At 38.4% G+C, this 25,676-nt stretch overlaps 6 protein-coding genes and 1 long non-coding RNA gene across 14 annotated transcripts; 4 read left to right on the forward strand and 3 right to left on the reverse strand.

Moving 5' to 3' along the window:
- The first annotated feature begins 481 nt into the window (after nucleotides 1-481).
- On the forward strand, nucleotides 482-4,031 carry LOC111790721 (Tetratricopeptide repeat (TPR)-like superfamily protein). 2 transcript variants are annotated; one of them, XM_023671746.2, is made up of 3 exons: nucleotides 482-661; nucleotides 819-3,142; nucleotides 3,487-4,031. In XM_023671746.2, exon 2 carries the CDS (start codon nucleotides 877-879, stop codon nucleotides 2,695-2,697), a length of 1,821 nt encoding a protein of 606 aa, XP_023527514.2. In that variant the 5' UTR covers nucleotides 482-661; nucleotides 819-876; the 3' UTR covers nucleotides 2,698-3,142; nucleotides 3,487-4,031. The 2 variants fall into 2 exon arrangements, with proteins under 2 accessions (XP_023527514.2, XP_086978566.1); XM_087122440.1 differs by having other exon boundaries at nucleotides 483-3,142.
- Nucleotides 3,914-6,335, reverse strand: LOC111790720 (uncharacterized). The gene is made up of 2 exons (XM_023671745.2): nucleotides 4,442-6,335; nucleotides 3,914-4,065 (listed from the first exon to the last, which is right to left on the reverse strand). The coding sequence occupies exons 1-2, from the start codon at nucleotides 6,333-6,335 to the stop codon at nucleotides 3,914-3,916; spliced, it is 2,046 nt and encodes a 681-aa protein (XP_023527513.1).
- Nucleotides 5,694-6,902, forward strand: LOC147793334 (uncharacterized). 2 transcript variants are annotated; one of them, XR_015420379.1, is made up of 3 exons: nucleotides 5,694-5,834; nucleotides 5,922-6,035; nucleotides 6,123-6,902. It is a non-coding gene; the product is annotated as an uncharacterized LOC147793334 (long non-coding RNA). The 2 variants fall into 2 exon arrangements; XR_015420380.1 differs by having other exon boundaries at nucleotides 5,696-5,834; nucleotides 5,910-6,035.
- A 590-nt stretch (nucleotides 6,903-7,492) lies between these two features.
- Nucleotides 7,493-12,801, forward strand: LOC111791151 (tubulin gamma-2 chain). Of its 5 annotated transcripts, none has more exons than XM_023672385.2 (15): nucleotides 7,493-7,800; nucleotides 8,506-8,706; nucleotides 8,881-8,992; nucleotides 9,410-9,810; nucleotides 10,087-10,140; nucleotides 10,227-10,331; nucleotides 10,430-10,504; nucleotides 10,604-10,648; nucleotides 10,789-10,917; nucleotides 11,160-11,264; nucleotides 11,341-11,422; nucleotides 11,861-11,875; nucleotides 11,968-12,137; nucleotides 12,256-12,306; nucleotides 12,577-12,801. In XM_023672385.2, exons 1-11 carry the CDS (start codon nucleotides 7,672-7,674, stop codon nucleotides 11,407-11,409), a joined length of 1,425 nt encoding a protein of 474 aa, XP_023528153.1. In that variant the 5' UTR covers nucleotides 7,493-7,671; the 3' UTR covers nucleotides 11,410-11,422; nucleotides 11,861-11,875; nucleotides 11,968-12,137; nucleotides 12,256-12,306; nucleotides 12,577-12,801. The 5 variants fall into 5 exon arrangements, with proteins under 5 accessions (XP_023528153.1, XP_023528154.1, XP_023528155.1 ...); XM_023672386.2 differs by having other exon boundaries at nucleotides 12,011-12,137; XM_023672387.2 differs by lacking the exon at nucleotides 11,968-12,137.
- A 606-nt stretch (nucleotides 12,802-13,407) lies between these two features.
- On the forward strand, nucleotides 13,408-14,041 carry LOC111791597 (arabinogalactan protein 41). The gene is made up of 2 exons (XM_023672989.2): nucleotides 13,408-13,644; nucleotides 13,765-14,041. Exons 1-2 carry the CDS (start codon nucleotides 13,509-13,511, stop codon nucleotides 13,872-13,874), a joined length of 246 nt encoding a protein of 81 aa, XP_023528757.1. The 5' UTR covers nucleotides 13,408-13,508; the 3' UTR covers nucleotides 13,875-14,041.
- Nucleotides 14,042-14,452: 411 nt separating this feature from the next.
- Nucleotides 14,453-17,865, reverse strand: LOC111791595 (Mitochondrial substrate carrier family protein). The gene is made up of 10 exons (XM_023672988.2): nucleotides 17,311-17,865; nucleotides 17,045-17,119; nucleotides 16,736-16,864; nucleotides 16,440-16,499; nucleotides 16,191-16,361; nucleotides 15,979-16,075; nucleotides 15,803-15,894; nucleotides 15,539-15,688; nucleotides 15,038-15,096; nucleotides 14,453-14,829 (listed from the first exon to the last, which is right to left on the reverse strand). Exons 1-10 carry the CDS (start codon nucleotides 17,554-17,556, stop codon nucleotides 14,685-14,687), a joined length of 1,224 nt encoding a protein of 407 aa, XP_023528756.1. The 5' UTR covers nucleotides 17,557-17,865; the 3' UTR covers nucleotides 14,453-14,684.
- Nucleotides 17,866-21,767: 3,902 nt separating this feature from the next.
- LOC111790194 (ethylene-responsive transcription factor CRF5-like) lies at nucleotides 21,768-25,672 on the reverse strand. Of its 2 annotated transcripts, none has more exons than XM_023671037.2 (2): nucleotides 25,533-25,672; nucleotides 21,768-22,740 (listed from the first exon to the last, which is right to left on the reverse strand). In XM_023671037.2, the coding sequence occupies exon 2, from the start codon at nucleotides 22,729-22,731 to the stop codon at nucleotides 21,877-21,879; it is 855 nt and encodes a 284-aa protein (XP_023526805.2). In that variant the 5' UTR covers nucleotides 22,732-22,740; nucleotides 25,533-25,672; the 3' UTR covers nucleotides 21,768-21,876. The 2 variants fall into 2 exon arrangements, with proteins under 2 accessions (XP_023526805.2, XP_086978375.1); XM_087122249.1 differs by having other exon boundaries at nucleotides 21,768-22,763; nucleotides 25,533-25,663.
- Nucleotides 25,673-25,676: the final 4 nt, after the last annotated feature.

A 25,676-nucleotide genomic window follows, 5' to 3' on the forward strand; every position in this document is an offset into this window, starting at 1 on the left:
CAAAGTGAGAGAAGAAGGAACGACGTAGCTTGATCGAGGTGAATGGAAGAAGTTAAGCCACTTTACCGAGTTTGTAAACTGAATGAGCGACAACTTTTAGTTAGAATAGGCATGATGCAAGCCAATTTTTCTTATTAATATCATACCATCTAAATTTATTCAGCAAACTAGGTTAAACTTTCTCTAAATTTTCAAAGGTTTATAGAAAAATTGATTTCATACAAAAAAAAAATAAAAAATAAATCTTAAAAAAAATTATTCTAAACACGCTACAAACACCAATGAAACGAATCATTGACAAATAGGAAGATCAAATCATTTTCTCAGACTGGAAGCTAACACAGATTAATGGGATTTTTTTTTTTTTTTTTTTTTTTTTTTTTTTTTTTTTTTTTTTTTTTGTTGTTGTAATTTTAAATCAATTGCTAAATCAAAATTGATTTTGAAATGGTTCTAAATTCATGGTTTCAAACCGGGGGCTAAAAGGATAATTTTGGGATATCAATTTTTTTTTTTTGAAAATTGTTTACTTGTAATAATATCCTAAAAGCAACATTGGATATAAACGATTCTCCGTCTTTGCCACTCCCGCCTTCTTCCATCGTTTTCCTTTTCGCCTCATCGTTCTCCTTTCACTGCCCGCTCCGCCAGCCGATCTCAGGTTTGCTTAAATTCATCTTGTTTTTCTTCGATTCAATTGTGTGGATTGTTGTAATCCGAATAATATCTTGGACGAGCTTCTTTCATTTGTTATTGTTCTTCTGAGTCTATAGATTGGCGCCGTTTCCTAGATTTATCTTTAATTAGGTTATTATCAGCATAATATCTGCGGAGAAGCGGAAATTCTTCCTACGAGAATCAGAGGAGCGGTGGGTTATGGCGAATATTACATCTCTAATGATCTCCATTCGCCAAAACTCACGACTTGTGAAAAACCTTGGGATCCACATCCGGAATCTCTCGGTGGAAATGAATGGAGGCAAAGATGGGTGTGAAGAGATTAATCTGAGTGAGAAATTGTTGAACCCTACTCACAGCCAAGACGTCACTGAGATATCTAAAGAGGTTTGTAAGGTCATCAGGAGCAAACCCAAATGGGAGCAGACTCTGCTCTCTGATTACCCTTCTTTCAATTTCCACGACCCTTCTTTTTTTCGCGAGCTATTGAAGCAGTTAAACAATGCTTTGCTTTCGTTGAGGTTTTTTCTTTGGCTGAGTTCTCAGTCTGAGTTCTTGCCCCATCCAGTCAGCTGTAACACGCTTTTTGATGCCCTTTTGGAGGCCAAGGCTTGTGTTCCCGCTAAATCTTTTCTTCATTCTTTCGGTTTTAGTCCGGAGCCTGCTTCTTTGGAGAATTACATTCGATGTGTTTGCGAGGGTGGATTGGTTGAGGAAGCTGTTAATGTATTTGATGTGTTAAAAGAGGCTGGATATCGTCCATCCATTGAGACATGGAACTTTGCTTTCCAGAGTTGTCTTAAGTTCGGGAGGACTGATCTTATTTGGAAACTGTATGCAGAGATGATGGAAACTGGCGTGCAAGCGGATGTGGGGATTGAGACTGTGGGGTATCTTATCCAAGCGCTTTGTAGTGATAACAACGTTTCAAAAGCTTATGAGCTTCTAAGACAGGCTTTAGAAGATGGATTAGCCCCTTCTAATGATGCTTTCAACAAATTGATTTCGGTGTTCTGTGAGAAGAAGAATTATGACAGAGTATCAGAGCTTCTTCACACAATGATAGCTAAGAACCGTAATCCCGATATTTTTACCTATCAGGAAATCATTAACGGGCTCTGCAAGAAACACAGGCAGCTGCAGGCATTTCAGGTTTTTAACGGCCTCAAGGATCGGGGTTATGCCCCTGATATGGTCATGTATACAACAATGATTCATGGCCTTTGTAAGATGAGCTGGCTTGGAGATGCTAGAAAGCTGTGGTTTGAGATGGTTGATAAGGGATTTCTTCCAAATGAATATACGTACAACACATTGATTTATGGATTTTGTAAGATTGGTAATTTGGATGAGGCCTTGAAGCTATATAAGGAAATGCATGATAGAGGTTATAAAGAAACCACTCTGAGCTGCAACACAGTGATTGCAGGTTTGTGTCTACATGGAAGGACAGACGAAGCGTACAACTTCTTTCGAGAAATGCCTTGCAAGGACGTAGTTTGCGATGTTGTAACATACAATACCCTGATTCAAGGATTTTGCAGAGAGGGGAAGATACTGCAATGCAGAGACCTATTCAAGGAGCTGCTAGAGAAGGGGTTGCAGCCTTCAACTTCCTCTTATACTCATCTCATTCAAAAGCTTTGTCAAGTGGGTGATGTGCAAGAAGCAAAGAAAATGTGGAATGACATGCATAATAGAGGTCTTCAGCCAATGGTGTGCACTCGCGATCACATCATTAATGGATTATGTGAGCAAGGATGTGCGGTAGAGGGGGTGGAGTGGTTGATGACTATGTTGAAGAGCAATCTCAAGCCTCAAAAGCAAACTTTTGATAAGTTGGTTCAGAGTCTCACTCAAATAGGTAGATTAGATGATTCTTTATTGGTCATAGGCTCAATGTTTAGAGTAGGTTATAAACTAGAAGAAGGCACTCTCAGTTGTCTCTTGAATAAACTATGTGAAAACAAGCATCAGTTTGCTGAATCACAATTAGAGGAAATCATAAATTTCAATTAGTAGGAGAATCTATATATGTTCTCAGGAGGCCAGTTTAAGATGGTTGTACTCCTGACTAGAAAGTGCGGAGATTGGAAGCTGTTGAACTTGCTTAGAAGTGCCTGTCATCGATGGTTTAAGGTAGATCCGAAGGCTGATTTGGGTCGTAAATTTGCTCAAGTTGTTGGGGTGGACCATCCATCTGCATGAATATATCCAAGTTTCTCTCAGAGGGCATGGGGCAAATTGATGAACTTTATTACTCATCTTTAAACCATGTTCTGGATCATGCTTCTCATTTACGCTTGAGGAACTCATTGAAGCTGGAAGCATATGAGAAGGGGTCTTTTCAACCCGAAACCTGTTCTTGCATTGACCAAATAGCCTTTCCAACTCCTCATGTCAGCTGGGAAAAATGAACTCAACTTGATGTGGAAAGAGTTTAGAACCTTGTGTTTTATCAAAGGTATGTTACGTTGTTGTTGGAGTTCTAGGAGCCGAATATTCATTTGTTAGAAGTTAATTTGCAGATTTGCAAACAGTTTTGCAGCTCATTGTTTAGATTTACTCCAGTTCATGGTTATGAGTAATTATCTACCGTGCGTGCTGTGTTATTGCTGAATGTTGATCTAGTTAAATGTTAAATCAGGCATCAAAGCAGTACATCTCATATGAATTCTGATTCTAATACAAATTTAATACACTTCATACATCGTTTCCTTTTTCATGTATTGTTGAGCCGTCCGCCTTCCATTTCCGAAACCATTTTCGTCTGTAAACAGCTTCATGATCTTCTGTTGTGGTTTGCAGAACTCTCGGTTATGGCAGGGCAGGTAGGGAACCTCTTCACAACTTGCAGTGTTTGCTTTGCTTTCATTCAGGTGTTCATTAGCTGCAGTTAGAATTTTAAGATGGACGGCAAAACTTTGAAAGAACTATACCATTTGACAGACAGTGACAAATCCTCTAGCAATTTTTTCCCCACTTTCTCTGATTGATCAACTGCTCTTTGCTAAGGCCGATTACCCCTACTTTACAAAATATGTTGGATCATTCTCATCTTCGAAACACAGCTCTCCATGTGTCCTTTTCCACCCACCCACCCACCAAGGGAAGAAAAAGAACTTGTCTGTGAAGCCCATAGTTCAGACAGGCCATCATCATCATCAGGGACATTTACGAGCAATGCCTTAAATCACTGAGGTCGTCAGCTACATCAATACTTCTTCCTTGGTTTTTAGGGTAGCTCAGAATCTGAGGCATGGCCGGATGATCTTCTAACCTTTGGACTCAATACTATAAGCTTGCTTTCAGAATTCATTCGTATAGTACGCCCACGAGGTCTATTTTGCGGAGGCCTTGAAAATTGTTCTTTTGGTGTACCTCTTCCTGTGTAATGGAGTCAGCATGAAGTTAGATTTAGAACATAAGAGCATTTTAACCATCTATCAGTACTAATTTCATAGAACATAAGAGCATTTTAACCATCTTCACATATTACAGTTCGAGAAGCAGGTACATGTTCAAATGCCAGCCTAAATAGTTCGTGCAGGTGAATCGAGGAAGATCGATCTTCTGAATTGAAGATTAAGAGAGTGGTACTTCCTCCATTCTTGCACAACTGTTCATTGTTTGGTCATTTTTATCTGTTAATTCTAAGTGCAGTGTTCAATTAATTTTAGCTTCAGTATTTATAACTTTTGAACCAGAAATTACTACTGATATTTCAAGAACATAGTACGCAATGGCAATTAACGAAAAGAACCTGCTAGCTTGTTCAGTCTAGTATCAGAATTGTTCTTAGTCAATGAAGGCCTTCTGTTCGTTCCTTCACGCGAAGCTTGTAATCTTTTTATAACGGGTATCGGTGTCGGGAGAGGTTCATCTATTGATGTTGTTGTTTCATCGGAGCCATCGCTGCTTCCTGATTCTGAGGTATCTTTAATGCTGGTACCGTCTTTCTCTTTCTCAACGATTCTGTAAACAAACATCTGAAATGGGATATCTGTAATGGCTGATGAGGCATCACTTATTCCGCAAGATGGCAAATTCCTCAATAAACCCGACTCAATGTCACAGTAATCTACTATTGGGGTAGCGGGATCTGTCTGGCTATTATAATCAGGATTCATCGCAACAAAGCGCTTAATATACCGAAGAATCCTACAGATGGACGGGAAGCTCGGCCTTTGATTCGGGTCGGTATGCCAGCATCTCTTTGTCAAGTTGGTCACATATTTTGGCATACTATGTGGAAAAAGTGGCCTCTCCCCTGCTCTAATGTTTCGGCTCATTTTGTCTCCTTGAAGATGGCTATCCTCAAAAGGGACTTTCCCTGTCAGAAGTTCAAAACAAACCATGGCAAAGCTATACACATCAGACTTCTCAGTATACTTGGAACTCTCGGCACTTCCCGATTGACCCTGTTCTTCCAAAACTTCCGGAGCATACCATATGAACGGCCGGGATTCATTCTGATTAGAAGATTTCTTAAACTCAACAACAGGAAGCCCAAACCCTGAGACCTGAGCATGCACATAGCCATCCGTAGAACAGGCTCTTGGCTTAACCAGAATGTTACAAGGATTTAAATCCCCATGGTAGATCTTCTTTGAGTGCAGATATTCCATTCCTCTTGCAATCTGCAGCATCAAATCAAGAGCTACAGGAAGGGGAAATGGAAATCTCTTACGACTCCCACAAATCTCCTTTATGTAGCTCGACAAATCTCTACTCATAAGCTCCATAATCAAGAAACACTCCTTCTTTTCCTCATCAGTAAACCCACAAAGAAATCTCGTGATGTTCGGATGAGAAAGAGATAACAGCATGGATATCTCTGGAAGTAAGGTTTCTATTTCCCCAAAAAAGTGCCTCATAGCAAAACTTTCCCCTAACCAGAGAATGTCTTTGTATTTACTCCCACCCCCTAATCTTCTCCTCACCTGGTAGTCCCTTGATCCTACTAGCATTGAGCTTGGCAATAGCTTCCCATTCAACGACTCCGACCCGTCTATGTTCTTCAGAAGATGATCCGTTAGTCGTTGTTCATACTTGGATGCAGCTGAGAATTTCATCTCCCTCATCTTGTTGAGTAGAACCCATCTATCTTCGTTCCAGACCGCGTCGACCCGATTGCAGAAATCTCGAGTAATCAGGTATTGTTTCCCAAATTTCCACTTGAAAGTCTTCAAGTCCTTGTGTTCTCTCCTGTATTTGATGGAGTTGATTAGCCTCTTCTTCAGCATCTCATCTTGATCACACCCAGAATTCTCCCCTGCTGTTTCAATGGCTTCAACCACCACCGCAATGCTGTACAACAAATTGTGAATATGGAATTCGATGCAGTCGGTGTTCTGGTATAGTATAATGGCTTTTGCCCACCTATCCTTTACCTCCAGACACTGCCTAATATACCCTTCTGCTTCTTTGAATACCCTGTTTAGGTCTCTCAATGGCTGCTCCAAAACCTTCCATCTTGTGTGCTTCTCTTCGAAACGGAGATTTTGTTTCATCTCCTCCGCCACTGAATCGTAAGCAAAGCCCAAAACATCGAGCAACAAACAGCACTGCCTCTGGTTTATACGAACGCTATCTTTGAATAGCATGAGTGCCTTCACACTTCCCAAGGCCTCTCCAAGCTGCCGGAATTGCTCCATTTCGGAACCCAACAATATATGGCGATTATAATTTTTGAGGGGAAATCAATCGTCCGTGTGGATCAATCTCAGATGAAGGGAGTGTGGGAATGGAGCGATCAACATAAGGGAAACGCAGTGGAGCTCGAAATTGTTCAAAGTGAGAGGGAGGGGAAAGATTGTTGGACCAGAATATGATTTGTTTGTTGAAAGGGTGTGGATGAATGGATGTGAGAAAGGGAACAGAAATGGGTTATTGGGAGGGAAGAGAAGGAAGGTTAAGATTGATGTTGGAAAATTGGTTTAAGAATTGGTAAAGGTTGAAGAATGGTGGTAGGGGGGGAGTTCTGCCGCGAATATCGATGGCCGTAGTTTGGAATTTGCCATTGCACCGCCTCTTATCTTATAATAGTGCATTTTAGGCTCTCTTTTCTTTCTTCCCTTTTTAAATCATTTTCCGTTACTTCCCAAGAATCATCAAAATTACATTCCTTCATATATATATATATATATATACACACATTCAACCTTTCAACAATAAATTTTCTAACTTCAAACTTTAATAAATGTATCAATTTACAATATTAATGGGTTCTGTTTTATGTTTCAATCACGGTTGGAAAAGTACTAATTCACTATTTTCTTAAAAAAAGAATAGGTGACCGACTATCATGGGAACATTACCTCGATCTCAAAAGTAAGATTCATAGGGAAACAAATGAATAGAGATGCCCACAGGGTGGGGACAGGGAAGCTTACTCTGTCCCCATCCCCACCACTTATTTCATTCTCTATTGCTGTGAAATTCGTAAATTTTCACCTTTTTCGATATAACATTTGAATTTTTTTTAAAAATATTATATAATTTCTAAAAATTTGGTATTAAAAAAGTTTACAATTAGAGATTCAAAATTCAGGCTTTCAAGGAGGCCCAGTAAAAGTCGGATTTTCAAGGAGGGCCTAGTAAAAGTCAGGCTTACATTGATGGCCCATCTACAGTTAAAGTGGGCAGGAAGCCCAATTACTTTAGTAAGCCCAATTGCTTTAGTAAGCCCAATTGCTTTAGTAAGCCCAATTACTTTAGTAAGTCCAAGTTTATAGCGGCGTAAGTTAGCATCGGTCTCTTTCAGCCGGAGTTGTGCGCGGTCAGACACAAGAGCTTTTAGCTTCCGCTCTCATTTTTACTCCAAATAGAAAACCAAAATTTCCATCACATTCACTTTCTCAGTCCTTCCCTTTCCCTCTCTTTCTTCCTCCCGTTTAAAAAGGCTTCCGCGCCACACTCAGATTCTTCATTTTTCCACTTTCCTTTGTTGTCCTTCCCTTTCTACTGCTTAGCCCTAGTTTCCGGAGGAATATGCCGAGAGAGATCATCACTCTGCAAGTTGGACAATGTGGGAACCAGATCGGAATGGAGTTCTGGAAGCAGCTCTGCCTCGAGCATGGAATCAGCAAAGACGGAATTCTTGAAGATTTTGCTACTCAGGTCCCTGCTTTGCTTCTCTTCTTCATATATTGTTGTATTTTTCTTTCAATTAGTTTATGTGTAATTTATTATGCATGTGGATGTCTGTACGAGTGTCAGTGTGCTTGGTTACTGGGAAACTTGGGGGAGAGATGAGGAAATGGACAGTGTAGGCTGTATGATAATATATAAACATGTTACCGCTCTTTTTGAATTTGTTCGTTCAAATACTTTAGAAGATAAGTGGGGGATGGCCTAATAAGGGTTTTAACAAGCGAGATACATGGTGATTGGGGGATTCATGTGCAATTTCCTCCGGTTTGGACTATGCTGGCTTCTTTTGAGTGATTTGGGGAAATCAGCTTACTCGAGGGGGTTGTTGACAGCACTTGGTCACTAGGGCGTCGGTGAAAGAGATGTGTCTAGTTTCTGGCGCATCGAATGTTGCAACTTTCATAACTTTGGATCAGATTTCTGGTTTTCATTTTAGTTCTGCTATATAGCTTTCAACATGAATGGTTTTGCTCCAGTTTTACCTGCACCTCAGAGTTTGCTTAAAATGTTTTTTTTTCCAGTAATATGTGCTCTCAATTTAAACAGTTTCCAGCTCTTATCACATCGCAGAGGGTTTATGAATTACGTATATTAGTACTGACTGGGTGACAGTGAACTGAGCCTCCCATTTGATCTCAGTGGAAGGATGTAAACATATTTTATGATATGCAGGGAGGTGACCGGAAAGATGTATTCTTCTATCAAGCTGATGATCAGCACTACATACCAAGGGCTTTACTTATTGATCTCGAGCCCAGGGTCATCAATGGTATTCAAAATAGTGAATATCGTAATCTCTACAACCATGAGAACATCTTTGTTTCAGATCATGGAGGTGGTGCTGGAAATATCTGGGCTAGTGGATATGATCAGGTTTTCTTTTTTCCTATATATTTTTCCTTTTAGTTTCAAAATTCTCATTAGAGAAACACACTGATATTCCTTCTATGATCTAAAATTTGTTCACAACAAAGTTAGCATGCCATGCTTAGAATTCTATGCTATCCATGTGGCATCTTACTGACATTGATTTGAAGACACTATCAGGGAAAGGGCGTTGAAGAGGATATCATGGATATGATTGACAGAGAAGCAGATGGAAGTGATAGCCTTGAGGGTTTTGTTCTATGCCACTCAATTGCTGGAGGCACAGGATCAGGTATCTTCTGCTCTTCCTACTAACCTTTCCCAATTTCCTTTTGTTAGTTTCATTTCTATACTGGGAAAATGATAATGGGAAGGCATTGCATTTAGGTAAGATCCAGTCATATTTTTGTACTATGTGTTCGCATGTATTTTTTAAGTTAAGAAACTGTCCAAGTTGATTCAGGATTTGAAGCACAGAAGAATCCTAATTTTGGTTTCTGTCAGTTATTGATTCTTTAGAATTTAGATAATTGACGGTGACTGATTTGCAGATAAATTTGAAGGGAAAAAAAAAAAAAAGAAAAGAAAAAAAAAAAAAAGAAAAGAAAGAGGAGGTCTAGTTCTCAATTTTAGGGGGTCTAATTATTTCATGTACAATTCCAAAGTTGTGTGAATATGTGATCGAGTTTTATCACTTGATATAATGCAGGCATGGGTTCATATCTCCTGGAGACTCTGAATGATCGCTACAGCAAAAAACTGGTTCAGACGTACAGTGTTTTTCCTAATCAGATGGAAACAAGTGATGTTGTGGTCCAGCCTTACAACTCACTTTTGACTCTAAAGCGACTGACACTCAATGCTGATTGTGTTGTTGTTCTTGATAATACTGCCCTGAATAGAATAGCTGTAGAACGCCTTCATCTATCAAATCCAACCTTTGCACAAACAAACTCTTTAGTGTCTACAGTAATGTCAGCTAGCACAACCACTTTGAGATACCCAGGATATATGAACAATGATTTGGTTGGACTCCTGGCCTCCCTAATTCCAACACCAAGATGCCATTTTCTAATGACAGGATACACACCACTCACTGTTGAGCGCCAGGTATTTTTCTTTGTGCTTTTAAGTTACTTATAGTATACAGTTTTATCTTAACCAAACTTCTTTGAGCATCATCAGTGGTTTTGTTGGATGCTTTTACTTGGTTACAGTTGGGTTTCTTTGCACAGAATTGTGTGACACATCTTTTATTGTCTCATTGTTGTATATGTCAAATTTTTGTGTAACAACTTTTATTTCTGTCGATTTATCATTTGGCATGATTTACCTGTAAGAAAGTTTCTAGCAGTGGATAATCAAAGTTGTGCATCTTCCTTGCAGGCTAATGTGATAAGGAAAACCACTGTCCTTGATGTCATGAGAAGACTTCTGCAGGCAAGAGTTTTTGGTTGATTTTATTTTTAAGTAAAAAACCAATTTGTGCCTTTCATCTTACATTATGACATTATGCCCGTTTACAGACAAAAAATATTATGGTCTCCTCATATGCTCGAACAAAAGAAGCTAGTCAAGCGAAATACATATCCATATTGAATATCATACAGGGAGAAGTGGACCCTACACAGGTACTGATGATTAAAACGCCTGAAAAAAGAAAAGGAATAACAATTGGTTTACTGCAAGTTTGCGATGGATGCAGTTTGATGTTTCCATTATGCTACAGGTTCATGAAAGTTTGCAGAGAATACGTGAAAGAAAGCTTGTGAATTTTATTGAGTGGGGCCCTGCCAGCATTCAGGTTTCTTTCAACTGTAAAATCAACCTATTTTCATATTCCAGTTTTCGTATTTAACTTTCTTCGTAGATTCATAAGAACATATATGCTGGATTGTTTTAGGTTGCACTCTCACGGAAATCACCATATGTTCAAACTGCCCATAGGGTAAGATTCTTCTGATCCCTTTCTAATCTCCTCTCAGTCTGCCATTAATTTAATATCTTGGCGCTTTTCTTTATTGCTCAATTTCAATCTCATGTCATCTGTTTCATTTCTAAATGCTCACTAGATGAAATAATTATCAGGTCAGTGGTCTTATGTTAGCTAGCCATACCAGCATCCGGCACCTTTTCAGCAAGTGTTTGAGCCAGTATGAGAAGCTGAGAAAGAAGCAAGCCTTTCTTGACAACTATCGGAAATTCCCAATGTTTGCTGTAAGATTTCGGTTCCAATATTTTCTGCTCCAATTGAAGATTTATTTGTTTATTCATTGGCCCTATCTAGTCTAACATATCGTGTCAGGAATAAATGTTGTCACGAACTTTTGTTAATCATGTACTAGTTAAGACAAGCCGTGTTGTACAGAGCATAATTAGTGTAGTGTATTTGTACCTTCCTCATGAATTGTTCAATTGGTCAAAGTCTAAAATCGAAGTGAACAATTACAATTGGTCAGGACAATGATCTCTCCGAGTTTGATGAATCAAGGGATATAATTGAGAGTTTGGTTGATGAATATAAGGCTTGCGAGTCTCCAGATTATATCAAATGGGGAATGGAGGTCAGTACCCGTATATCTTTGAACTGCATTTCCTACACAGTGTAAGACCTCACTTATATGTGCTTTTATGAAGCAGGATCCCGACCAGGTTCTTACAGGAGAAGGAAATGCATCCGGGACAGCAGACCCAAGTTTGGCCGTCTGACAAGGCAAATAAGGTGAGATGTAGTTTATTTTTGTTGCAACAGAGGATTCTTATCTTCTAATTTAGTTCCATGCGTATTTAACCTTAGTGGTCTGATATGATTACTGGCATCCTCAAGCATTATCTGGACTGCAAAATATTTTTTTATAATACTTTGGGGCAAATTTATAAGGTGACAAAATGCTAGCTGGTCTTCTTGAACTTAAACAAATGGAAGAAAATCTACTTTAAATTCCATATGGGAATTCGCTTCCTTCCAATCCCTATGCCCTAATGAACCTACACTTGCACATATATGTACTCATACACGCACACACAAAAAGACAAATAATTTTAGTTTTTGTATTATGCTGTCGCTTCAATGTTCGCCTTGGTGACAAGCCCGTTTATTTGCGAGAGCTTTTCTTTATACTCCGCTAGATGATTGACTGCTTGAATTTCCTGATTGCAGGTCATGTTAATGGAGGTTGTAACCGTGTGATTTTCATCTTTTACTTTTATTGAGTAAATATACAATCTGAAAATACAGATTCTCTCTGTATTTCTTCGTTAACGTAGGGTTGAGTCTCCCACTATTCTGATCCATGCGCAATCCATTTAGGTCTTCCATTTGCGTCAGTGAGGTGTCTTCTTTTGTTTTTATGTTTTGGGACCGTTTGTGTGATGAAGAGTGAGGGTTGTGGCATCATAGTTGAGAACAGCATTGTTCATCCTACCATTCACATGTGGTAGGCCTTCTTACTTAAACATTGCACGTGGTGGGATTGTGTGCCTTATTCTACAGACCCCATGTTTGATTGAGAATCTGAGTTAAGTGTTTGAGGATTATTCCATTGTCACTTGCAGATCACCGGCTCTGTTCCAACACCTAAAACGTTCAATTAGAGTGAATGCCAGGTATTACCTATTCCCAATCCTCCATTGATTGATAATATTTCTTTACGCCACTCGAAAATTGATCTATTTGTCAATAGATTAGTTCGAAATTTGAAATTTGAAATTTGAATTTCGACCTGTTTTATTTTATTATTATAGAACCCGTAAATGATAATACTGACAGATGATGCCTGGCTGTGGGGTTAAAGGGACTGTTTGGCTTTAGGTTATTTTGTTGTTTTCTTCAGTGTAATAGAACATATCTTCATATAAAATCTATTCAAAATGCAGGATTGGCTGGAGGAAGACCAGTCTACATCCGTGATTGAAACACATACTTTGTTTTGTGGACCATTATTTTCAAATTGCATATTGAATGGATGTGATGGTGGGAGGATCTCTAAGTGGCTTTTGAGATTTATGATTGAGTGGGTTTGTAAAGAGTGTTTAAGCCTCGCACCTAAACTAGTAGTGGAAGAACCATTTCAGTTATGATTCTTGGATTTTGATTTTTAACCATTTAGTCTCTAAACTTCGTAACAAATTAGTCCTTATTATGAACATTAGCATTAAGGGACTCAACATGTTTATAAGCATCCTACTCTTAAAGTTTTTTTTTTTAAAACTTGAGTAAAATTGTAGGTTCAATGTTAGCCGTTGACAGCTTAACTGATGGGACCCAATCAACTAATGAATGGGTGCCAACTAAGTGTACAGACTGTCAGTTTGGGCCCACCTTGTAATTAAATATTTTCAATCAAAACTAATTCCAAAAATTCAACAAAAAGAATATCACACATCATAATTAAATATCCCAATATAGGAGTGTTTTTTTCCCAAATTTTTTTGGTAAATAAATAAATATGAAATTAGTTTTTTTAAAAACCACATGAAGAAGATTTTAAAATTTTGATTTTCTTATTTTGAAAAAATAAAATAGTTATCTAGAACTAAGTCTCTTAACAGTTTAAAAAAAAAAAGTAGGGAGCTTAATTTTAGTTTCACAAGGAATTAAAAAAAAAAAAAAAAAAAAAAAAAAAAGGAAAAAAAGAAATTGTGGAGCCCACAGCGGGTTTTGCCGGTTTGTTCTCTAATTTATCTATAAAAAGCAAATCACCACATAATCCTCCGCCCCACTACTCTTCTCCTTCTCTTTCTTCGTTCTTCTTCATCATTTGATCCGAGCTTCCAGAGATTTGGTTGTTCCGAGAGGGAGACCATCCATGGCGTCCTCTAATTCTACTTCTAGGGCTTTCTCCGGCCTCTTCACCTTCTTCACTCTCATCCTCTTCATTCTATCGCCACTCGTTGACGCCCACTCTTCGGTCCCTGCTCCCGCTCCCGCTCCCGCTAGCGATGGTAACTACATTCCTCCTTTTTTATTGATACCGAAGAATCTAGATCTTTCTTTCAATTCGGGTAGGAACATAATAGTTTTCGAATCTGAAGCTGATTGTGGACATTTTTGTGTGAAATCAGGGACCTCCATAGACCAGGGCGTTGCGTACGTGTTGATGCTGGTGGCGTTGGTTCTCACATACCTAATTCACCCGCTCGATGCATCTTCCTACAACTTTTTTCTCAATTGAATTCTAGGATTGTAGCAATGTAGGCGCTGTTTGTGGACGTTTTGAGAAGGAACGAGGCCCTACTTTCTATCTCGTTGTCATAAATGTAGGTTTCAGAGGAACATGTTCATATTGGGTGTCGCAGATTTTGATCCATTGGTCTAATTATTCATTTGTTTATTCCATTACCTTTTTCTCTTCTTTTATCATGATTTATACACTGGATCCATTTTACAGAGAGAGAGAGAGAGAGAGAGAGAGTTCAAACCCCACCATTCTTCTTCTAATAGGAGGATTATGTCCTCAGGCAAAACCAATCAAAATAAGGAAGCAGAAAGAAAGCACTTTCAAATTTGAATAGGGAAATGGATCATCTTTTTCATAGACAACTACAGAGTCCCCTCCCCTCCTTATTTCTGGTTGGTTGCTAATTCACTACCTCCACGACATGTTTGTCACAACAACCGATTTGAGGAACTTAGAATCTGTTTCAGATGACTTGCTTTAAACTTCTTGACGCTTGATCCCTAAGACTCTTAATCATGGGGTCGATCAAAACAGACTCTTAATCGAACTATAAATATCAAACCAAAGACCCCTAAGACAAAATAGTAAATTTTTATTTAATTCAAAGTTCATGTACATCTAATCTCGTGTTTGAACAAATCGTTGGGTGAAAAACTGGACATGAGAGGTCTCACAATAGGGGAGATTTTTGTTTCATTAGAAGTTGCTGTCTTAACCATCCAAAGGTCTTTGGCCAAAAGAATCTGTGGAGAGGAGATTTCTTGAGCTTACATACATAGGGACGGCACATTCCAAGTGACACTCCTATTCAGTCATCCTTTCTTTTGGGTGTCTGTGATACAGAGCATACTTCATAACTTCGTAGAAGGAGACGACTATCCCGACAGAGGGACCGGCACGACCAACCCGGGGACCAATTCCAGTAAACATTCCTTTGATTCCTCCATCCCTGTCCAAAGTATATAATGAAACTCATTGCCCAAAGTATAATGAAACTCATTGCCCAAAGTATAATGAAACTCATTGCCCAAAGTATAATGAAACTCATTGCCCAAAGTATAATGAAACTCATTGCCCAAAGTATAATGAAACTCATGCCAACACCAAGAACAACTACTAATGACAATGGAAACCTTGGAACCAAAATTGCTACTTACCTCCAAATTTCTGCCAGAGTTGTTCTTGTAGTCATCTTTAATGCCTTTTCAGAATCTCTCTGCAAAATACCAAAAGAAACACCAGCTGAAAACCAAATATCAAATGCAACCGTAATTCATGGGGTCGCGACAAAATTTTTCTAGCTTTTCTTAAACTAAAACACAGGAGTCAGAAACACGGTCGTGACGTCGGGGGCCATAGAAACCCATATAGATACAGGCTAGCTTGTTTCCTAGCAAAAAAGGGTGTTCTCATGAAACTTTGATTCACCATTCCCAGCCATTTCAGATATCAAAGTCCCACAACTCAATCAGATGCTGTGAAGGTTTCAATTTTATATGTCAGCTGAGTTTGGAACCATTGGAACTGACTGTGAACTTCAGCTCAACAAGGGAGCTGTGAAATCGATTTCCGATGAACTAGTGTAAAACGAAAGCAAACCTTCGACAAAAAGTGTGGGATCGGAAGCCTAAAATTAGAAGAATAATTGAGAATGAAACCTCGATTTGCCTTCGGGTTTTAGCAACATCCAGTGGACATGTTGCAGCAGCTGCAAGACTTCCAGCAATGAAGCCAGCAGAGAAATTTGCACCAAGCACACTTGATACATTGGCGTCCTCTCCAACTAGGCTTAGAATTTTCCTCCTTGACTGCAAAACAAGGTAGACAGGAAAGACATTCAAAATCCTCAAACATACCAAAGCAAGGGCATTATCATAGCTAAGATGTGCCTTCCTCAAACAGCTTGACAGAAAATTTCTCACAGGCTCAAGTGCTGCCCAGCAGATGGCAGAAAACGGGACATCTCGAGCAAGTTGTGCGCCAAGGCCAGTCCATAAGAAACGATAGTTCTGTACTGTTGGAAACGGAATCAATACTTTCATACTAAACTTCTACATAACTTAACTAGACACCGAATCATACTTCAACTAGTACTTACAATCTTGGAGGCGATTACCCCTAATAGGGTTGACGACCTCAACCAACGTCTTCCACACCCCTGGAGGCTTAGTGCCAGTTTGTTTTTCCCTAAACGCCTAGGAGAGGGAGCGAAGAAAAATACTTGAACTATGAGCTTGAGCTATGATATAGGCTTGTAGCATATCGTCATAAATAAACCCGAAATAAAGATCAATATGCATAATCCTAAACCTGCATTCGCGTCCGTGCAAGTTCAACAGGGTAACATGATATAACAGCTAATGAGCGGGCAGCTGATCCTGCAACTAATGGAACATATGGAGTCAAGTTCGGAGCGTTCTTGGTAGTAAAATCTTCCATGAAATTGCGGAAGATATCATAACAAGGCATGTAGATCCCCACCTGGTAGGCAGCAGGAAGCAAAAAATCATAAACAATGTAATCCTTGGTCATACATCTCAGCTTAAAATAAATACTCACGGTTGGCACAGCCAGAGTTAAGCTTGCATATGTGCCTCGCCACAGCCTCCCAAAGCCTTCCTGCAAATCGTTCGGTTCTTAGCATTACTGATACTAATCGATCCACCCTTAACAACGAAGTGCCATGTCAAATACACTAGCAAGCTGTGCAGGGATCAGGATAAGTAAAGGTAGAAGACTATTGATCACCATAGAGACCATCTAACTTTACTAACATAATTATTCGGAGCTCGATCCTTTCATTCAAAACTTATGGATGATCTTAATTAGTATTAGTCTTAAGATCCTCGACTAACCTGACGAATAACCTTGTTGAACACATCGAACGTTCCTGTATACCGGTTACACTCCAGCGAACAATTAGGTTCGAGGCCAACGAGAGAACGTGAGCTGGATACTGATGAACATCTCAAATTAGGAATCACCTGAGGAACAACCAAGAAAAAGTTCATTGAGAGTCTTTTCATTATTCAATGTGAGACAAACAATTGGCATAAGGTCCTAGTCTCTTCCAGCTCATTGTAAAATTATCCAAAAAACTCAGAGTTCCTATCATATTAACATATTGAAACCAATGCAGAGTAAGGTATTCAATTCACACACACCGTATTCCTTTCTAAACTTGTCATCCGACAGGGCCCTTCATATGGGACTCCAGCAGCTTGTGCTTGCAACCTTGTCTGAAGAGACATAATCAAAACAAGAAACCAACTTAAAGGTACTCACAAATATGCAACTACACTTGGAAGAACGTCAAGATATTAGTAATTGAAACTACTCTGTCTTCAAAAGAACAAGAAATGACATGCCCACATAGCCTAATCTCCGATACTGAAAACCCCAATTACAAATTCATAGAAATTTAACATACTTTGGCAATGTCAAGGGGATTAACGAGAATGGCAGAAACAACGGCGGCGGCAGCGGCGGAAAGGGATCTTTCTCCAAAGCTCAAATTGGCATCAGAGAGAGTATTAGAACGGCGCGGCTGCTCCGAGTGGCCTTCTTTGCCGCCTCTCAACATGGAATCCGATAGAGAAGAAACGTTTCCCTCAAAATCAACCCGGGTGGATGAGCAACTCGTCCAAGAGGGTAAATTAGGCTTCAAGCCCACCATATCTTCCTCTACGCAACTGGGTTGAAGAAGAACACCGTACTAATTTCCGTTCTTCCCAATATTAAGAAGTATTGCGAACTGGGAAATGCAAATTTTCAAAGAAGAATGCGTCTAATAAGACTTTTTCGCTGTTGAAGGCTCAAAAATTGTGGGAAGATGGGTCGACGAATTTGAATGAATGTGAAAGAAAATTGAGGCGGCTACAGATAGTTTGGTGATCAGAATGAAATCGAAGTGGAAGACGAATTGGGTTTTGTAAAACGCATAAGAAAAACAGATATATATATATATATATATATATATATATATATATATATATGATTTCATTGATTTGTGGGAAATTGCAAGCTGCAAGCAATTTTCATTTCATGGAAAGGGATTCGTGGCGTGGACAGAAAGGCGCCAAGCAATTGGTGGGGAGCAGTGGCAAGTCCTACGACTTCTACCTTCATTTTTATATTTATTTTCATTTCTGCGAATAAAACTTTTGGAGGCCTAATTAGGGTTTGTGATGTTATTTTATTTTATTTTATTTATTTATTTTGAGTTGTTAAATTGTTTATAACCAACCCTGACACAAAATGCCACTTCTCAATTAACCTTAATTACAATTACATGAATAACTAACTAGTCATAGAATAACAAAAAATACAACTTTATTCCAAAAAACAAAAAAAACTTTATTTAAAAAATATTCCAAAAAAAAAAAAAAATCAATGGTTGACAACAACAAACATGGTCAACAATGAACATATAATGACACCACTTTTCACACACGTATTGAGCTACTTAAAAGCGGGTGATTTTGTAATTTAAAATAATTGAAAGAATGCAACAAAATAGGTAAGTGAATTATACTCGGACATCTCTTTAAAAGAACCTTAAAATGAAATTTAACACAAGATAATTCAATGATATCGAAAACCACCGTGATTTTAATTTTTCTAGTTCATATAAATTAGGAATTTTCTACTAAATATAAAATTTAATAAATTAGTTTAAATGGAAACGTTTTAAATAAATAAAATATAAAGACTAAAGCCCATATGTTTGGGCGGCCTGTAGTCTTAAATGGGCTTGGCCCAGTTGTCTGACTTAAGTTCGGAATCATTTATGAAAGGCCCACTAAAGCCCAAACACGTTGCATTATAGCCCAACTCAAATAAGGGGAAGGAAGATGGAATATTGTAATGTGGGGCCCACACTGGCGTATGTTGTACATGGATGCATGTAAATGTAAATGTAAATGTAAATGATTGGTGGATGCATGTGATGGGCATGCCTTTATTATTATGGACCAATAGTTACTGAATGGGCTTTGCTGTTCCACGTGGAGACTATAAAGGTGTGTATGGTACTCACGAGTGTGGTGTGGTCCATCTGATTACTCCCTTAGTTGTTTGTCAGACTTATTCTGTCGGTCAAATGGGCCTAATGGGCCCTTCTCTCTCTCTTTTTATTATTTTTTTATTTTTTTAATTTCTCTCATTTTCACAATTATCTTTGTAATGCTATTCATTACTCACTCATATATATATATATATATAGTAATTAAAAGTTATTGGAATTAATTTTTTTCCACGTCACGAGGAAACCATTTGGGCCTAGACTGCAATTATTTCTGCGTATCCAGGTGTTTATGGCCCACCAATAAAAACGTACGAGGGAAATTATTGAATAGACGGGCCCAGCCCATTTAAGCAAGTTCAAATAGAGGCCCAAATCCTCCACTGATGTTTCTCCATTATCCCACGTGATCTCTCAATTTTGTCACAACTCAATTCTCCACCCTAATATTATGTCAGCTATCACTTCAGTACTTGTAAATATACACAAGGATTAATGTAAATTAGTGCAAAATGGAGATGGGTATGACCCGTTTACTCTATTTTTCTCTAACTCAACTACTAGTTCATCTTCTCGGTCGAAGATATATACTTAAATCAATTGAATTGTACTCATGTTTGTCGGTACCCATTTAAAAGAGGAAAAGAATAATCATGAAATAAGCTTTAAACAAACATAATAATAATCACATCGTTACATGTTTTTTTAGATACTCAATATTTTCTCCGATAATATGGGACCATGTTTTGAGGTGGAATAAGTTTATTGAATAGGAGGGGTGATAGGGGATTTTGGCTGTTTAATTGAGTAAATATGTTAGGACAGGGAAGGGTAGGACAGAAAAAGGCCACCACAGACCCACGCAAGAATCATGCTTTCTTCTCCCTCTTTTTCTCACCTTTCTTTTCACTTTCCTTCATCTCTATTCTTCTTTTTTTTCTCTTCTCATCTTCAACCTAACCTAGTTCCCTAAATATGTTGCCCTCTTTCTTTCCCTTTCACCCTACCCGCTCGTTAACATATCGATTGTGATAAAGAGTTACCAGATTCTTCCATCACTTATTATGAGAACATTATCGACAATACTATGATTGAGACAACATAAATGCATGTCTTAATCTCTCATAGTGACGGCTATATGCACTATAAACACAAGATTTACTGTGAGATCCTACCTCGATTGGAGAGAGAATAAATACCAATGAAGATATTGGGCTCCCAAGGGGGTAGATTGTGAGATCCTACGTAGGTTTGAGAGGGTAACATAATATTTTTTATAAGGGTCTGGAAACCTGTCCGACATGTTTTAAAAACCTTAAGGAGAAGCTTGAAAGGAAAAGTCTAAAAAAGAACAATATCCACTACTTGGGTTGTTACATGTACGATGTATGATTCTCATTAAAACAAACAAGTCAAAGAAGGCTCAATCGATATTCTTGCGATGTTGAGTTAAGTGTTAACTTCTTCTCTTTTAAATATAGGTGTGAGATCCCACGTCGGTTCGGAAGAACGAAGTATTCACTACAAGGGTGTGGAAACCTCTCACTATGAGACATTATTTAAAAACTTTGAGGGGAAACTTGAAAGAGAAAGCCCAAAAAGAGCAATATCTACTAGTAGTAGGCTTTGATTATTACAAAAGATATTAGAGCCAGACGACACTGAGCAATATACCAGCGAAAAGGCTAAGCCCCGAAGGGCGGTGGACACGAGGTGAAGGCGTGCCAGCAAGGATGCTAGACCCGGAAGGGGGTGGATTAGGGAAACGAGTGCTAGAGAAGACATTGGGTTCCAAAGAGAGGTGGATTAGGCCGTTACACTAGGCTTGCTCAAAGACTCCGTGGTTTTAGCCAATGGGACAAAACATACATTTATAACTGTAAAGGGATATCCACTCGGTTTTCCAAATTATTCCCCTATGGAACCTTTCTTGGTAACCAATATACATATTTGTCTCTAGCTAGCTTACATATTTTAAGATATAACGAAGAGGAAATACGAGACATAAACCTGATATCAAACGAATAGTAGCCAAACGAACACCAACGACAACACAAAGGGTTGTTATTACTATTCATCGACAAATTCTATATGATGAAATAATAAATAAAATAAAAAAAGGATTGAATTGAACTAAAGTGAGAGAATGTAATGTAAAAAAAAATGGAAAAGGAAGGGTGAAGGGAGTGATGGTCCACAAGAAACCTCGTACCAGTTGTCTGCAGTTAGAGGGCTAAATTATTTTCCAACATTATAACATTTATTTCAAAAGCTAAGTGTGACAGATGTGTATTGCCTCTTCAATTATTCTCTCTCTCCTTTTTCAACTTTCTAAATGAAGATATATATAAATAATTTCCCCCTAATTGCACACACAATCTTATCACCCTACCCCCACACTATAAATCCTTTCACATTTAAGGAGACTTCCCATCTATTTTTTACCCTAACCATTCGTCCTATTTTTTTTTATTTTGTTCAAATGGTTTCACAAACGTAAAGGAATTCATCTCGTTTCTCTTTATTTCTAACATGTTCAGTTTACTCGAACCATGTTTTTAAACACTTGAAAAGTCATTCCAAACTGACCCTTAATTAACACACGGCTAGCTACTAAATGTCTAAATTGGTAATGTAACCTAATTCCGTTACTTTATTTTTTAAAATTTCAAATATAATTCGTTGGTCAAAATTAAAAAAGGAATAAAGTATTTAGATACTCGAACCTACTACCCCATTTATTGAACATATCTCAAATCTAGAAAAAGTGGGGGATTACATAAAGGGGCATCTCACTATTCTATTTCCATACAATACAATTCACTCCAAAAATAAAAGCTCATAAAACTTAACTTAGAACACAAAAATTTAGAAACTAATAATAACAAATTAATAAATAAAAAAAAAAAAAGATGGCAAAAATAAAACCTCTCACAGACACAGCTGCTCGTACGATCCCAGCTAATTTGTCAGTCAGTCAGTCAATGCGATACTAAAGCTTGGATCTTGAAAATAATTCTCTACGTCCCATTTACATGAATCGAAATCCACCGAAATGTCCCCGAAATCTTCCCATTTCGGGATTTCCAGTTCCATTTGGTCGGAAAATAACGGTTGTGGGCTTCTTAGATTGAACAAGAAACTGTTGGAGTTCCGATCATATAACCAATTGAATTCCTCTTCTAATCCTGATTCTTCGCTTAGATGCTCAATGGGTCTCCAATTTTGTTCTTCTAATCTCAAGACGGAAGTCGGAGAGCAGTGATTCCGGGATTCTTTGCTGTAGGAAACTCCCACCGCTGCCGTACTATGATTTTCCGGCGGTGGCGGTGGTGATGGTGGAGGGAGGTATGTGACAACAGTTGTTTTGGAAGTGGGAGCTTCGGCGACGAAATTGGTAAGAGCGTTGGGACCTCTAAGGCGGACGGCGGCACGGTCGTAAACGACAGCGGCTTCCTCCGCCGTGTCGTAGGTTCCAAGCCAAACTCTTGTTCGCCGTAAAGGGTCTCTGATCTCCGCTGCCCATTTGCCCCACGGGCGCCGCCGAACTCCTCTAAACTTTCTATGGCTCTCCGAATTCGACGGCGGCTTAACTCTCGATTTCGGCGGCAGTGGCTTTTTGGAACAATCGGTAGTGAGAAGCCTGATCTCAGTCACGTGGCGTTTGACGTGGCGGATGAGGATTGGCTCTTCGTCTTCACCACTGGACGAATCGGTCGCATCGCCGTCGGTGTAGGTAATTCGGACGAGCTTGGTCTCCGTCGCCGGTTTGTCGGTGATGGTCCGAACTTCTCTGAACTTAATTCCGGCGGAACAAACTCGCCCCATTGATGGGTACTGGAATTCCATAGCCCTCTAAACTTTAAACTCAAGATTCGTGAAAAAAAGGGGGAAACGAAATAAGATCTTTAAAGAATAAATTTAGAGAAGTAGTAGGAAAGGGAATGAGAGTGAAAAGAGGAAGAGAAGGTTCTAAGAGTGAGTCGGAGCAGAGCAGAGCAGATCAGAGCAGAGCAGATCAGAGCAGAGGAAAGCAAAGAGGGCTAGATTTATATGACGCTTCTGTCCTCTTCACTTTCTCGACCAAATATTTTTAAGTTGGTAAGTATCTATTAATTAAGTATAAATTTCAAAGATTAGAATCGCCGCATATTCCATCAGAACATTGTGCTTTCGACACGTGGCCGTCCCCTTTTTCACTTTCTCCGTTTTATTTATTTATTTATTTCAAGTATGAAACGGGAGCAGATATTTTTTTGGTTTGTTCATGCTCCCAAGTCCTACACATGATAATAATAATAATAAGGTTTCTACTTGTTCTTTTTTTTCTTTATTGTCTCTTCCATTATAAAGCCAACTTTATTTTTATAATGTTTAATATTTATCTTATATTCATTAAGGAATTGGCTTAGAGTTATTTGAATGGTTAGAATGTCCAAAAGGGTAAAATGCCTCCATTATCTACATTTAAATGGTTTTTCCTTTTTTTTTTTTTTTTTTTAACAGATTATAAATAACAGGCCAGGCATGTGAGTCCAAGACATTAAAGGAACTGTCATTCTCATTAGATATGATCCCAAAATTCATCTTCTTCACGTGACTTTCCTTCACCCTTGGATTTATTTATTTTTTATTTTATTTCTCTTCACTTCGAATAAACTTTGGAGGGTTTAAGTTTTTCTTTTTATTTCTCTTCTCTTCGAATCATCTTTGGAGTGTTTTTGGTCCCTCTCTACATTAGCTATAAATTTGTATTAAAGATTTTCTTTTTTATTTAAATTTTGAAAATATGGATCAACTAGAATCTAGATGAATTAAAATTGAAAGTATGAATGTCAAAATAGTAGTTTAACCTTAAAATATTACTATCCAACAACTAATGATATTTAAGATTTTAAAGGTAAGACTTCAAAGATAATGGGTGAATATATATTGGGCAACTGTTTTTTTTTTTGGTAACATTCATGGACACAAATATTTCTAACACGAGAAATTATTCAATTAGACCGGCATTAGATATGAATTCTATAACAACTTAAGTTCACCACTAGTAGATATTGTACTCTTTGGATTTTCCCTTTCGAGCTTCTCCTAAATATTTTTAAAACACGTCTACTAGAAAAAAGTTTTCACACCCTTTGTTCCCCTCTCCAATCGATGTGAAATCTCACAATCCACCCCCTTTCGAAGCCCAGCGTTCTTGCTGGCACTCTTTTCCTCTACAATCGACGTGAGATCTCACAATCCACCCCCCTTCGGGACCCAACGTCCTTACTAGCACACCGCCTGGTGTACACTCCCCTTCGGAGCTCACCATTCTCGCTGGCACATTGTCTAGTGTCAGGCTCTGATACCATTTGTAACAATCTAAGTACACCACCGGCAAATATTGTCCTCTTTAGTCTTCCTTTTCAAGCTTCCCTTAAGGTTTTTAAAAGGCATCTGCTAAGGAGAGGTTTCCACACCCTTATACAAAAATATTTCGTTCCCCTTCCAACCTACGTGGGATCTCACAACAAATTCAATGGCCATGGCAATAAAACTCATATGCCAAAAAAGTAATTTCTTTTAATATAAGAAGCCTAGGAGCCAACCAAACATCCTTTTCTCTCTCTCATTAGATGACAAATGTTGGGCAATGGTCCAAAACTCATTATTGGGAAGTGAAGGCTCCCGAAACCAAACAAAGAGAGCATGCACGTAACAACCCGACCCTGTTGTTGGCAGAATTGCCGAGGTGAATGATGAAGCTTTGATAGATATTATGTGCCTTAGAATTTAAGTTTTAAAGTATATGAATAGCTTTGGACAATTATTATCTGAAAGGGAAATCTGAGGTGTAGTTCATGTCCACCTACGTTTGAAGAGATGGCAAAACCAACTTGAGGATACCAAAGGACAACACAACATTTAATGATTTATTTCTTTTTGGGAATGGGATGTAGGAATTGTCCCACTTTCTTTGTCAACCAAATTGCAGCCCTTAATCTCTTTCTATTGACAGAGGGGAGAGAGATAGATCTTAATGAATTGACGTAAGAATGGTAGGTGCAACAAAGAAGACATTTCATCCATATTTGTCAACTAAGACAAGATAATGTCAAGATGTTTTCGGATGAATCTTATTTCTATTTGGATTGGATAAGCTTAAAACGTATTTTGAAATAATAAAAACCCTTCTTAATTTTTAACTATATTTTGTTATATAGTAAAAGAAAAGTTATCCTAAATTCTTCCAACTTGTGTCTATTTTATTTCTTAAAATCTCTACAGCTATACAGAACTCAACTTACATCTAAATGGAAGTTCTGTCCCAATAAATAAATCCTAGATCTAAAAATATATATGGATTTTTATTACCATGGGTCTAGTATTTGGGGCAACTCTGGAAGTGCTTAAAATGTTTTTAAGTGTTATAAAATGTGTTTAAGTCATTCCAAATAGGTAATGATTGGAGAGCCATAAAATCCCATGTTCTTAGGTTAGGTTATGTAGAGCCTTACCCTCCAGCCCACCCCGCTAGTTTCTCAATTTCTAAGGAAAAATGTCTAGATCCAAGCAAGAAATATAAGGCAGTTGACAAAATGAATGGTGAAAAAAGAGATTAGAATGTGGAAAAGATCGCATACCCTCAGAAGTCAAGTGGGGTGGAAATGCAATTGGAACCGCGCTGGCCCATTTTCCGCCTTTATCCTCCACCATCATAAGAAGCCATGATGCGCAATAGTTTCTTCGCTAGCTGGAAATCTAGGATTAAGAATCACAGGTCATGG

This window comes from Cucurbita pepo, chromosome 3 (assembly GCF_057944985.1).
Source record: "Cucurbita pepo subsp. pepo isolate OVF chromosome 3, ASM5794498v1, whole genome shotgun sequence".
Classification (NCBI taxonomy): Eukaryota; Viridiplantae; Streptophyta; class Magnoliopsida; order Cucurbitales; family Cucurbitaceae; genus Cucurbita; species Cucurbita pepo.